This window comes from Cicer arietinum, chromosome 7 (genome assembly GCF_000331145.2).
Source record: "Cicer arietinum cultivar CDC Frontier isolate Library 1 chromosome 7, Cicar.CDCFrontier_v2.0, whole genome shotgun sequence".
NCBI lineage: Eukaryota > Viridiplantae > Streptophyta > Magnoliopsida > Fabales > Fabaceae > Cicer > Cicer arietinum.
In genome coordinates this window covers 18019473-18034643 of record NC_021166.2, presented here as the reverse complement: position 1 = coordinate 18034643, position 15171 = coordinate 18019473, and the positions used below count along the sequence as shown (strand labels likewise).

General features: G+C 30.1%; 3 protein-coding genes across 3 annotated transcripts in view; 1 reads left to right on the top strand and 2 right to left on the bottom strand.

The window, feature by feature from the left end:
* Positions 1 to 5538: 5538 nt before the first annotated feature.
* On the bottom strand, positions 5539 to 6241 carry LOC105852499 (WPP domain-interacting protein 1-like). The gene has a single exon (XM_012718322.3). It carries the CDS (start codon positions 6207 to 6209, stop codon positions 5568 to 5570), a length of 642 nt encoding a protein of 213 aa, XP_012573776.1. The 5' UTR covers positions 6210 to 6241; the 3' UTR covers positions 5539 to 5567.
* A 1811-nt stretch (positions 6242 to 8052) lies between these two features.
* Positions 8053 to 12577, top strand: LOC101496265 (uncharacterized). Its single transcript, XM_004509478.4, has one exon. It carries the CDS (start codon positions 8371 to 8373, stop codon positions 9847 to 9849), a length of 1479 nt encoding a protein of 492 aa, XP_004509535.1. The 5' UTR covers positions 8053 to 8370; the 3' UTR covers positions 9850 to 12577.
* The window catches only part of LOC101496594 (protein NUCLEAR FUSION DEFECTIVE 4), a 5663-nt gene continuing 556 nt past the window's right edge, over positions 10065 to 15171 (bottom strand). The window contains exons 2-3 of the mRNA XM_004509479.4: positions 11612 to 12576; positions 10065 to 11366 (exon numbers count right to left, since the gene is read on the bottom strand). Coding sequence (XP_004509536.1) covers positions 10886 to 11366; positions 11612 to 12576 — 1446 coding nt within the window. The 3' untranslated portion in view covers positions 10065 to 10885. The remainder of the gene's footprint in view (positions 11367 to 11611; positions 12577 to 15171) is intronic.

The window sequence follows — 15171 nt, the reverse complement described above, 5'->3', positions numbered from 1 at the left end:
AAAGTAGTTATAAAGAGTTTTGTTAATAATAAAAGTTATAAGACACATAACTAAATTAACACTACAAGAAAACACTCATTTTGTGGTCGAAAAAACTCTCACAAATTAGTGACCGAAAAAATCCTCACAAATACAAAATTTCAAATGGTTCAGCTGAAATTGGAGTCATTTGTGAGTGCTTGTTCAACCACAAAATCAACCCTTTGTGAGGGTAAAGGCCGCCACAAAGGCAAGCCATTTGTGGTCGCCCAGACCGCCACAAAATCATTGGTCGGTTGCACTTTGTGGCTGCAAAGGCCGCCACAAATTTCTTATTTTCTGGCCGTTAAAGTAGTCACAAATGCCCATTGTATCGTTGGATTTTTTGGCTGTTTTGGCCGCCACAAAAGATCAATAATTTTCTATAAATATCACTTCACTCCTCTTATCATTTTTCACTTCTACTTTCTCTCTAAACTTTCTTTCTAAATTTTCTCTCCACTTTCTTTCTACAAAAATTATTTCTCCAAGTTTTTTTATTTACTATCTTGAATTTTGGTAAGTTTATATTATATATTTAGTTTTTTAATTTTACTTTTGATTTGAAGTTATTTATTTAATGAATATTATTGAATTTTTATTTTGACAGTGGTGATATTGTGTTTACTTCGAAGAGTTCTCAACTCTGTGAAAGCTTCAAGTCAGACACTACCCGACATCAAGTTAGTATTTTATACATTTTAAATATAGATTAGTAAAATATGTGATATTATAAATATATTTATATTATTTTTAAAATATATAAAAAGCTCGTCATTCGAAATGTTATTATAAATTTGTTTAAAAAAAAATAGAAATTATGTTGTTTACATAATATATGATAAATAGAAATTTGAAACACATGTAAAACCTATTGATTTTTATATAACTATTTTTTTTAAAAAAAAAACATTATTAAAATTGATGACATTAATATTTGTTGTTAGTTATTAAAAAGAGTTGTAGTTGAGTTCGTACAAAAAAATTATATAATTTAACAGTCTCTATTTTTGTTTATATATAAGGAGTTATTCTATGAAAAATTTCATTAAACATCATTTAAAATTTTATTTTGGTTTATATAATTATAGTCTTGATAATAATTTATTATATTATTTGCAAATACTCCCCTAATTGACATAAAGTATATCATAATTGAAAAAATCATTGACTTTTATTCTCACACTCTCTTTGCTCACAACACAACCATTTTCCTCATTTTATTCCTCATTTTTTTGGATATATATATATACACACACACACACACACATATATGGATATAGACCATAGTTGGATGTACGATAGGAATTTTCTTGTAGGGAAGGATCTTAAACAACGTTTTGCTAACAAGGTTGAAGATTTTCTCAATTTTGGTTTGTAAGACATGATTTGTTAATTTTAGAATGTTTTATTTGGTTAGGTAGTAATTACTTTAATTAATATTAATATTATATTTTTATATATAATAGTTATTTTAATTTTAATTAAATTGTAATATTATATTTTACATTTAAAATTTTAATTTATATTGATATTAGTTTATTATATATAATATATTTAATTTAAATTTAAATATTTTAATTAAATTGTAATATTATATTTTAAATTTATATTGATATTAATTTATTATATATAATATCAATTTTTAATATTAATTTCGAATTTAATAAAATTATTTTTTTAATAAACTGAAAATATTTGTGGCGGCCTAAACCCTCACAAAATATTTATTTTTTAATATGTTTCATCCTTTGTGGCGGTCTAAGCCCTCACAAATGGAGACATTTGTGACGGCCTGAGCCCCATAAAAGCTTAATTTTAAAATTCAGCTTTAACCTTTATGACGGTCTAAGTCCTCACAAAAGGAGGCATTTGTGGCGGCCTAAGCCCTCACAAAAGGAGGACTTTGTGGCGGCATCTGTCCTCACAAATGGCAATGAAAATTTCAAAATTTGTAACCGTTTTGACCGCCACAAAGGTTTGTGACCACCTTATTTATAGTTATCTAAGGCCGCCACAAATGTTTCAAATGTCTCATTTGTGGCTGCTTCCCCTCCTTTGTGAGAGTTTTTTACCCTCGCAAATTTAATGAATTCTTGTTGTGTTAAACGATGAGTATTTTATACGTAATTCAGTTGTTCGCGTTAAAAAAACATTGGTAGTTTATTTAGTAGTATAAAGTTAGATTGAAATAAATTTAACTATTTAAACTATTGTTAACTCAATTTTTTTAAATAATTATCGTAAGTTTTTAAGTTTTTATTGCGCTTTAATTTATACTTTATATAACTATGTAAAAATTATTGTGAATATTTGTGCAGCTAAATTTGATATATTAGTTTAATTTTATCTTATGTTTGATCGCTTCCTGGGTGCTCATGCGCTACGTTTTTACAAAACACAACCTTAGTTAAATTTAATATATAGAATAAAATAAAAATGTACAGAATTTGTACCAAAAAAAGTGGGGAATAGACCCAAAATATAAAGGCGTCAAATCATGCATGTACATTGCAAATCGACCAAACAAGACTAAAAGAGATCCTTAAATTCAAAATTCATATGGTTTCTTACACTTTGTTTGTTCTAATGCAAGTGAATGAATGGAAATAATGAAGGATGGAAAGTTTATGGAAAAACGTGTTTCTCTTGTTTGGATGTTATTTTAGAGAGAAAAAAAATGTTTGATTAAGTGGGCCACACGTTCAAAAACTTTATCTCTGTTGCTCTTAGGGATGAGAATAGATTAGGCCGTCCGACAGGAGCATATGGTCTGACCTACTTATGGTTTGACTTGGTCTGACCTATTTATTAAAAATGTTATGCTCAAGCTATTCTTAAAGCCTATTTATTTAAATAGGTCAAACTCAGACTTATAAATAAGCTTATTAGGTCTGACAAGCCGACATATATATATTTAATTATTTTTTAATATTATATTAATAATATTATTTTTTATTTTAAATTTTATCAATTAGACAATCACCCAGTAGTCATTCCATATTTGGTAGTCATTCCATATTTGATAGTCGTTCCATATTCGGTAGCCATTCAATTACTCAATAACTCAGTAGTTATTCCATATTTGTTTGAGAGGTAATAAAGTTGTGTTTGTTTCAGAAAAAAAAAAATATATTATTTGAAATCAAGAATTATATTTTAGGGTTTAAATGATGTTTGCTTCAGATTTTTTTTTAAATTAATTTGTTAGAAAATTTATTTTTTGTTTAATATATATAGATATGTACATTGATATTGGTATGTGAAGAACATGCGGTATGATTAGAACATTTAAATGTTTTAATATAAATAAGGCTTTTAAATAGACTTCCAGACCAGGTCAGACTTTTAAAAAGATCAGACTAGGCCGGAAAAAAAAAAACCTATGATAGGCCGTAGGCCTAAAAAATTAATCGTAGGCCAAACCCAGAGGTTTTTCAAAGCCTGACTTGGTCTAACCTATTCTCACCCCCACTTGATGTGAAGAAAGTGTGAAATTAAAAAACTCATTCAATAAAATGACAAAAAACTAACTTTTTTTTTTATGCATACTCACTTTTTCCTTTGTTAATACACGTTTTCTTTTTTAATTAATAATTTAACATATTTTTTCATTCCAAATTAGCAAGAAGTCTGTCGCACGATAAACGCGTCGATTATATTTTATATATGGTTGGTTTACACTTGAAAAAATATTTACTTATATATATATAATATTTATTATATTCATTCGATATTTGTTATTATTTTTAAGTATCAATTATAAATATTATGCATAATTTTAATATTTGTCTCATATTTTTTATAACAATGATAAAAAATAAATGAAAAATGTAAGTTTTTTTATAAGGACAGAAAACAAATTGTTTTAGGAATAAATAACATATGTAATTTTTAATTAATAACAAATATTTTATCTTATATTTCTTTTATGTACCAATAAAACATATTTGTCTCTTTATTTATCCTGTGATTTTGTGTGTGTATATATATATTATGTATATCATTTATAAATATTTATTTGATTGATTTTATGCATGATTTGTAAATATTTGTCAAGCGATGTTTTATATATCAATAACGAATATTTGTTCGTGATTTTTTATATTTATCGTAATAAATATTTGTTATGTGTTTTTTAAATATCAATTATAAATATCTATCTCATATTATTTTAATATTTATTCTATATTTTTTGTATCAATGATAAATAAGAAATGAAAAATGTAAATTTTTTACAAGGACTAAAAATAAAATGTCGAATTTTTTTTAAAGATAAATAATTTATATAATCTTTAATTAAATTAAATATAATTTAATAGTTTAATATTTTTCTTGTTGTAATATTATTTATTCCTTATTCAAAAAGACAAATGGAGTTTTGTATTTTTACAAACAAAATATTTGTTCCTTTGTACACAAAAATACCGTTAATATTTTTAGTGGTTCTATATAATAGAATACTTTTTGAAATAAAATACATTTTTTTTAAAAAATAAAATGCAATAAAATACTTTTTAAAATAAAATATATATGTTTTTAATTAGTAGAGTATTTTTAATCAGCTAGATGATAGTTAATTATATAAATGTCAGTTACGTAGTTATTGTACAAATAAAATATAATTTAAATTTTAAAATATGATGATCATTTTTGTGTCCTCCATTAATTATCTAATGACAAAATTAATTAGGACAATAATATATTTTTGTTGGTGTTTATTTTTCTTAAATTAATAGTAAAAGATTGAAGCATAACTCTAAGGTTGAATTTTTAATATATGTCATTTGAAAAATATGTTTTTTTTTTCTTTTTCTTTTACTTTCTTTTATATCAAACAACTAAAATATCATGTCACTTTTAATTCACTTTATTTCCTTTCAGTTGTTCTCCGTATCCAATCAAAGCATTAAGAAAGCTCTTTGACTTTAGGCTAAATTACATTTGTGGTCCTTTAACTTAATCTCAGGTAACGTTTTAGTCCTTTATCTTTTTTTTTTCCCGACTTGGTCCTTTATTTTAATTTTAAGTGACAATTTGATATTTTATGTTTTAAAATTTCAACAATGTTATCCTTTTTTATACAAAAATTCAAAAAAAAAATTCAATCAAAACTCATAAAATTAATTATATTCTTCAATATAATACAAATTTCATCAAATTCGTAACGCAAATCTTCAAATAAACTCATATTTTCATACTTTATTTGATATTGTTAGGAATAAAGGACTAAATCGGGAAAAAAAAAAAGATAAAGGACTAAAACGTTACCTGAGATTAAGTTAAAGGATCACAAATGTAATTTAGCCTTGACTTTATGATATACAAGTATTTTGTGGGTTAGTCACAAAAGACAGAGCACCGTTCATAAAAAATAGGCCAAATTACATTTTTGGTCCTTTAACTTAAGTCCAGGTAATGTTTTGGTCCTTTAACTTTTTTTTTTTCCATTTCAGTATTTTATCTTTCAAAATAATTTCAATTATACCCTTTAAGTGAGATTCCGTTAGGGCAACGTTAACAAACTCCCTCATCCGTTTCCTTTCCAGTCAACGTTCACAAATCTCTTGTTTGGTATACTCATCTCCACTGATTTCCGAGTTAACCAAATTCTTCGAACTTGTATTCCTACTACCACGATTTTTATCGTGCCTCACCTTCGGCTCACTAGCTGCTGTGGAAGACTTACTACTCCGATCCTCACTATTCTCAGAATCAGTCCCAACAGCAAAACCAGATCCAACTGCATATCTAGAATCTGAACTAGAACCACGGATAGCATATCCATCAGAAAACACTACATTCCCAAACGCATTCGAAGATCCATCGTTTTTTTCCTTAACACCGCGCAGATTTTCACTCAAATTAGCATTGCCAGAGCCAGACAACCCTCTCTTCAACACTTTACTCGAATCATCAGCACTCGAATTGTGATCCCTAACAACATCCCTCTTAATTCTCTTCCATTTCTTCAACCCAGCCCCTTTTTTTGGTGTTTCTTTGGAATTAACACCTTCCTCACTACCCACTTCAACAACAACTCCATTGTGATCCGGTTTGGACGCAAAATTCCCATCAAATTGAAACCCTAATTTCTCATCAGAAACTGAATCTCGTTCACCCTTGGTTCCATTTTCATTTCCATCGTTATTCAATTCATTCTCTTCCACAGATTCAGTTCCCAAATCCATATTCCAATTTCAGTGGAGATGAGGGAAATCAGTGGACATGAGTATATCAAACAAGAGATTTGTGAACGTTGACTGGAAAGAAAACGGATGAGCGAGTTTGTTAACGTTGCCCTAACGGAATCTCACTTAAAGGGTATAATTGAAATTATTTTGAAAGATAAAATACTGAAATGGGAAAAAAAAAAAGTTAAAGGACCAAAACGTTACCTGGACTTAAGTTAAAAGACCAAAAATGTAATTTGGCCTAAAAAATAATGTTACTGTGTGAGTTCGGTCCCTCTACAAGTATGATTAGGGGCGATCCAAATAAAAAACTTATATACATTACCGTTTTTTATAAAACCTTCATTATCAATTGACCTAACATAATATGTGTTTTCTTTTTTGAGAAAAACATTGGATCGCTTCTTAGAAAACACATTTTAATTTTTATAATTAAAAGATCTAATTTTTTTGACGTCATATTAAGAGATATAAATTTTAAAGTTCTTTTTAAATCTAAAAATATTTTTTTGTTGTAACGTTAAATCTAAAATATGTTCAGCCGGACACTAGTATTACGTGTGTATATGCATATAAAAAAGTTTAGGCAACATGCACTATTTTCCTTTAAAGTTATAAATTAAGTTTTTTCTATGTTACTTTTTAAAAATTGTGAGTAGTTTATCCAACATTTAATAAAATTTAATCATATAGGTAGAGTCAACATAATTTTGTAGGTTCTACTTATAAATTTATTTATGTATTAATTATTATTGAATATTGATAAATTACCCATAACTTTTAAAAAAACTTAGAGACTTTACTGTGTTGGTTCCACTGACAAAATTGAAGGAGTGCTTGCTCTGGCGAATTATATGCATGATTGGCTGAGGTTCATTTTTAATATGCAATTTGGGGAGGGTCAATGCATAGGCATAATTTGAAGAAGCAAATTTCTTTGACTCAAACGCACGTTGTATTCTCACAACAACAACAAAAACCCCAAGTTGTATGCATCAAAATGTATATGAAAAAGGTTCAAAATAATTAAAACAAATGTCAGAGGGGTACTATTTTTTTTATTAATAAAAAGTGCTTAGACCATTTCATTTGTAATAATATTTTGAAGATCAATAAAAATAAGAATAACTAGCGACGTGACTAAAGTGAAAAGTGTCTATTTTTTGTTTCCTAATTAATAAAATATATAAATATATTTTAAATTAAATAAATTATATATTTATATATATAAAAATAATATTTTAAAGAGGAGAAAGTTAAAGTCAGACTCACTTCTCCTTAAATCCGTCTCTATGTGTGATATAAGATATAAATGAATGTATTAAATTTAAAGTTTACCTATCTAATAAGTGTTACTCAAATAATAAAAATAGTATGTAGTTGAACTTGTAAGTTTAATGAGTGTAAACAATTTTACACCTAAGACCAACATAAATGATTAATTGAATAATTATTTTATGATAAAATTATGATCATAAATAGTTTCTATTAACTGTTATAATAAAATTGGTTTACACCTGTCAAACTATTAACTATTCGATAAAATTGGTTTATACCGGTCTTTTTCTCTTAAACTTGCAATATATATATATTATATTTCTTATTTCCTCTTTGTATTTATTTTTATAATATTTAATGTGTGGCACCACCATGACCACTTGATAAGCTTGTCCATTTTATAAGTAGCCTACAAAAAGGTGTTTAGTTATACTCTTTTGACAAAAAACAAATTTTGGAGTTTACTCTCCGAATAAATAAATAGTTACAAAAAGTACAAGATGCGGTAACAATCAAGTTTTTATTTTATTTTTTTCTAACAAAAGCTGAAGAAAACTTAACCAGGAATTCAGGATTTAAATACATTATAAAAATTTCAATTCTATATGCATTGAGAAACGCTTAGGTTGTGCTGTGCATGTTAAATAATCTCATCACCTACAGGGAGCATGTAAAAGTCCACTTTTTTTGCTCAACATAAGCGTGAGGACCACACTTTGAACAAAACAAGATTCCAAATTTCCAACCCAACGCACTTTTGCTTCAGTGTTTGCGTACCAACCTTCCCAATATAACAAATCTCACATAATAATAGTCTTCACCCATTTCCCCTTAACTTTCAATTTCAACACACACAAAAAGAAAAGAAGAAATTTTCTATATGCCCACATCTTCAGAACCCAGTGAGGAAATGGCCTTAAACAACAAGAGCAAGAAACCCATTTCCCGTTCAAATTTCATTTTCTTCACAACCCTTTTCTTCATTGTCCTCTTCACTATACCAGCTCTTTTCCTTCTTCACACCCCTATTACTTCTTCTATATGCACCCCCTTTATTTCCCCAAAAACCAAAACTTGGTCAGGTGATCTTACATTAGCTGAATTTTCATGGAACAAGCTTCAATTTTTTCCAAACAAATCACCACTTTCACCTCTCAAAATTGCTGTTTTCACTAGAAAATGGCCTACTGGTACAACCCCAGGTGGCATGGAACGCCATGCTTACACTCTTCACACTGCTTTAGCTCAACGTGGCCATAAAGTTCACATATTTACATCACCCCAAGATGGACAAAGTTCAATAAAAAATCAACAAGGTAGCCCTTTTATCCATTTTCATGAAGGTGAGTTTGACAAGTGGAGATACAATAAAGCATGGGAACAATATGAAAACGAGAACAAAAAAGAACCTTTTGATGTTATTCATTCAGAAAGTGTTGCACTTCCTCATTATGTAGCTAGGAACCTTTCAAACCTTGCAGTTTCTTGGCATGGAATAGCACTTGAGAGTTTGCAATCAAGCATTTTCCAGGACTTAGCTAGAAGACCTGATGAACCCATTTCCCCTTTTTTCAATAAAGACTTAGAGGGTGTTGTTCCTAAGGTAATCAATGAGATAAGATTCTTCAAAAGTTATGCTCATCATGTTGCTATTAGTGATAGTTGTGGTGATATGCTAAGGGATTTCTATCAGATTCCTACAAGAAGAGTTCATGTAATTGTTAATGGGGTTGATGAGGATGAGTTTGGAGAAGATGTTGAATTGGGAATGGAGTTTAGAACCAAAATTAGGATTCCAAGGAATGCAAGTTTGGTGCTTGGTGTGGCTGGGAGATTAGTTAAAGACAAAGGTCATCCTCTACTTCATGAAGCATATTCTAGGCTAATCACAAAACACCCTAATGTGTATTTGATTATTGCTGGTTCAGGACCATGGGAGAACAGGTACAAGGATTTAGGAAACCAGGTTCTTGTTTTGGGATCAATGAGTCCTTCTATGTTGAGAGCATTTTATAATGCTATTGATATTTTTGTTAATCCTACACTTAGGCCACAAGGGCTTGACCTTACTTTGATGGAGGCTATGATGAGTGGGAAGCCTCTTTTGGCTTCAAGGTTTCCAAGCATTAAAGGTACTCTTGTGGTTGATGATGAGTATGGTTTCATGTTCTCTCCTAATGTAGAGTCTTTGCTTGAGGCACTTGAGATGGTGGTGAAGGAAGGACCAGAGAGGCTAGCTAGGAGGGGAAAGGCTTGCCATGAATATGCTGCTACTATGTTTACAGCAAAAAAGATGGCATTAGCATATGAGAGGTTGTTTCTATGTATAAAAGATCCTATATTTTGTATCTACCCTTGAGGCTTAGGATAGAAACACTTTTTATTTTTTTTCTTACATATATTTTTCATTTTTTTAAATAGATAATAAAGATGATGAAATCAGAGGGTAATTTTAGTAATGCATCTCTGTTTGGAGATTCTAAGGATGCAATTGTGATTTGTGAATCTATACATGCCTCAATCATAGCAAGTGATGAATAATAAGAATTAATTCTCTTAACAGAACATGGGACATGACAAAAAACAGCACCTTTCAAGGTTCATAATGTCAAATGAAGCTTGTATATTCTGTTTTCACTATTTTTTGGGGGTAGGGGTAGGGGGGATGTACTAATTGAGCTATTGAAGTCTGATATTTCTTTTACATTGAAGAATCAGAAGAAAAAGAAAACATAGGGAAAAATCAGGTACTTGAGCCTCATATTTTTTAGAGATCTTTAAAATTTCATGTTTGGTTTTATTGAAAAATACTACCTATGTTCTTTAAATGTAAGAGAAAATTGGGTCAACAAAAGATGTATTTGGTCTAAATTTGGAGCAAATACATAACTTTTGTTGATTCAAACATCTCTTATATTTAGGACTGGAGATAATATCTTTTTGAAAGGTATACAAAATCATAAGATAGCAGCATCTTTGGATTCAGCATGCTTCAAACAAGGCCAAAGCATAAGACTCTGTCCATAGCACAGAAGTAATTTGCTTAATTTGAACCAAATCATGGCTGCAGAACTTCCGGAAGGACCCCATTTCATTCTGTAATCTGTATTATTGGCACATATTTCCTCAACGTCTCGAACCATTTATCTTTATTTTATTTTTTCATTTATTCTATGCACTGTGAAAGAGTCAAGCAAAAACCTTATCCTCTTCGCTTCTGAATTGCTAACTCTCCTCTACGATACAACGCTACAATATATACCTAATAAATCGCTCTAGCTTTCTGATATCTCCACCTCCAAATGCATATCTACCCCTCTGTACAAGCAAAGCTTCTGCTACTATCCAAACAAATTCTGCCACATTACAATCATTGTGTCTCATCATCAACAAAGTTAAGACACGATAACTTGTGTTGAAATACGGTGTTTCTCAAAATGATCATATGCATGTTTGGTTCTTAAGAATAATAGGAAACTAGAGCCTAGTCCCAAGACAGATATGCATCCCCACCAGACAAATGTCCAGAAATAGCATTGCCTTCCCATGCAAACTACTGAGTCAGAGGTTGTCAAGTTTCCTGGTGTTGAGTTTGCATTGGCATCATAAACAAGTGCAGCGAGAAAACCGTAGAGAAGCGAACCAATTGGGATATTTGTTATGAGAATGTTGTGATTGACACCCACGCTGTTGGGTCCAAACAGTTCAGATGTAACTGAAACAGCAGCTGCAAATATGAAACCAGAACTCAACCCAATAAGGGCCGTGCCTGTATGTAGTGCCAGAGAACTGTCGGATGCGGCGAGCAAGAAGAAAGCCATTGGTGTTGGTATAAGTGCAATGGAGAGCCAACCAGTTCTTGCAAAGTAGAACTTGCTGCAATACAAAAGATAATTTCATCATAAATGCTACAATATTATTTACAATATTCACTTCTAGTTCAAGACAAAGGCAAAAAAAACTATTTTCTTCTATGTGATGTGTATTATACAATGAACCATCGAGGCCTAGCGAAAGTGGTTGGTGTGTAGTATGTGTGAGTGAATGTTGTAAACCTCGGGGTACTGAGTTCGATTTCTAATCATTAAAAAAATGCATTACAGAATGAAGAGATTACACACCTGCGAATATAATCTGGTCCAGCTGAAAGCAAGCGGCCGAAAAACGAAAAGGATGCGTAGAGAGTAACAAGGGTAGAAGTACTTGAACTCAGGCCCAGAGATTGAGCAATCTGTCCCAGATTATTGTTATAGACAAGACCAATTGTACCTCCACAGAAGTATGTAATGTAGTATAGCCAAAAGTCCGACCTGCGGACAATCACGGCAGCTGTGTGATCTTCTCCTAGCATTGTCAACTGATCCTGGCCAATCATCCTCTCACAACAATTGTCGCTATTGCCTGCCTTCTGGCTTGAAAACATGGATCCATTGTCGCTTAGCAGGCTGTAAGCATCTCCGTTGCCCACAACACTATTGTAACTGTAAGCATCTCCATTGCCGACAACACTACTGTGACGGCTAAGTAGTTCTTTATGCAGCTCAAGATCATCGTCATGAATAAGAATGAAGCTGGATCCTTCTACCCGAAAGCTGGAATGGATGGTACGCCGAGCCCAAGCCCGAGCATATACAATGCCAGGAATGAACAATGGGAGGATGAGGAGGAGAATAGTTCCAGCAAAGTGGAGCCGAGCGGAAGCCACAGAAGAAGCAAATGAGCCGAACAAGAGGAGATAAAGGCCAGTGAAAATGGCTAAGAAGTTCAAGATTAGAAATATGAGTGAGTCCCGGTTAACTGCATCAGGAGGTAGAGGATCTAAAGGCGGTTGGCGAAGGATTGGAATTAATGCTGCAATGCAAACAAAAAGGGGAACAAGAGCATTCAAAAGAAGATAAAGTGCATTGGATGAAGGGTCTATTGAATTGGCAGCAAGGGTGTAAAGGGCTGCACTAACACCATTGAAACTCACAGTGAGTGACAACGCAAGTGTTCGGTTAACTGGAAAATTTCTAATGCAGAGAACAAAACATACTGTGTTGAACCAGCAGATGCTACAGCCACTTAAAAGACACAAAAGAAACACCTGCCAATCAGAATTCATAGTAAGATAATCAGTCTTGTATTTGATAATTATCACCATATTAAAATTCATGAATCTTAACCACCTTTGATACAAAATCACTGAATCTCATTTTTATTTTTATGTATTCCTCTCAGCTAAATAATTTTTATCGAATACGGCATATCTTTACAGGGAAATCAAGAAAAGTGTCTACAGTCTCAATGCATGTTTGTTTTCACGTCTATATAGTAATTGCCGTGCATTTATGCATGTGAGTGTTGGTTTCAACACACATTTAACGATTATCCACCTTGAAAACAAACACATCTTCAATCAGGTGGTAACTTTTATGTTTGGTTTGAAAGTGAGATTGCAAGATTGCAGTGATACCGTGCATCAATTCCAAAGCGCCAAACTGTAGTTTCACAAATTCTACAGCAAAAATGCATTAAAATGCGAGTAATTGAATGTGACTTGATTTAAACACAAAACGGAATATATGCCATGTTGAAACTACCAGCTTAAATCAGTTAATTATGAACTATTTTACTTTTTTTTAAAAACCAAGTGAAACTTGTTTGATTGGTGCAAGCTACAATTGAATTTATGAGCTCGCTGCTTGTAAATTGCAACACATTCACAAATAGATATGATGGTAGTGAGTGATTGGATTAGAAAGGAAGTCTAGGATTTGATCCCCACCTCAGACAAAAAACTAACAATATAGCATTGCTAATTATTAACATAAAAAAATCAGGGTATCTCATGCAATTATTGCTTCACAAGTCTGCAATGATAACAAAGGAGACAGATTTAACTTTTTTAAATGAACCAAATTGGTAGGTTTTAGTATTTTTAATATTGCCTTCTACAATCAGCACAAAATGCATTTTGGAGACACGTATTCATCATTCCATAAATAATTTATTTTTAAGAATATTAAATTTATAGGATATATAGATCCAAGAATAACCAACATCACTCCAGGTTTTTTCCGGTGAAGGTTGATAAGTTGAGTGCTATTAAAATAATTTACGTTAATAATTTATTATATAAAACATGGCTGCTCTATATTTTTTTTAAGAGATTGGTTTTTACGCACTCACTTATCAAACTATTTTACACTTTAACATCCAATCAAATGATACTATAATGCCATCTTTTAAAATTATAGTATAATATAGATAAAAAAAAGTGATATTTAATTAGATGTGTAGGTAAAAAAGTGATTTAATTTTTTGGTGTATATAAATTAAATAATTCTTATAAATCATTAAAATGAATGAATCTGAGAAACCAATCGGAAAACCAGGCCCTAAACACTAGAGACAAAATATGACGCGAGAATATAACCTCACAACTTTCCTTTCTTCAATAAAGTACTATCAACCCTCCAAAACAGGAAAATATGACTGCAACAGTGTTTCAAATATATGTGCCATAATACCATCTTTTTTAGGATTAATACTAAATTTTATTAAACATATATTGTTTTTAACAATTAAATTTTACTTGTTTACTGACATCGCCAAATTTTATACTATCTACTTTATAGGTCTTGATAATAAAACAAACTTCGAAAATTACATATCTATTTTTGGCCTCTTAACCTATATTACCAACCTTTTTTTCTTCTGAAGTTGACACATATTTAACATTGTTGTGCAATGTGATTTTGGTAAATTATTGGGTATCGAGTTTTAATGAGTATGGATATGGTGAAGGTAAAATTAATTCAAAATGTAATATTAAATAATTAAATATAAAATATAATATATAATATACTATTAAAAGTTCTGATATAATTATATTATATTGAACAAAACTTGAGTACCGGACTATGATTTTTTAAGGAACAATGGAGTATTTATTTTTTTTAAGAAAAATAACCTTTCGAGTCGTTGAAAGAATCAGTTTTTTGTATATGAAAATTAAATAGCTTTAAAAAATATAAATCCAGCCAGAAACGGCAAGTGTTTTCTTCATTTTATTTATTTTTTTTTTTTGACCCAGCGGCAAGTGCTTGCTAATGCTGATGGATCGCAATTACCAACTCTTCAAAAATCAACTCATCAATTTTTTTAAGAGATAGTACATTTTTATTGGACATAATATTACTCAAATACTTGATAATAATGATTTAATTTGTATGATCCTACACATAAAACTTTTTACCATTCATTAAACCATATCTATAAATATAGATCTTTCTAATGATAGATATTTTAGGAATCTTAACATTGAATTTAACTTAAACATACACATATTTAGTTAAAAAATTAAATTAACAATTAATGACAACTATAAAATCATAAAAATAATATTTAATTTTTTTCATAACTATTTTAAAATTAACTTAAAACATAGAACTGAGTGTGATACGATTATAGTATAAAACATTTTAAACTACAATTATATAAAAAAAATAAAGTCCAAAACTTTGAAGGTAATTGTTATCATAGGAGATTTAGGCAGAATTCCTGGGTTCAAACTCCACAAACTTAATAATATTTATCTGTAAAAAATACTATATTGAGTGTAATGAAAAAGTGATTATTTTATCATGTATATGTATTTAATTACCAACTTGTAAAAACAATAAATAAATAAGATAGG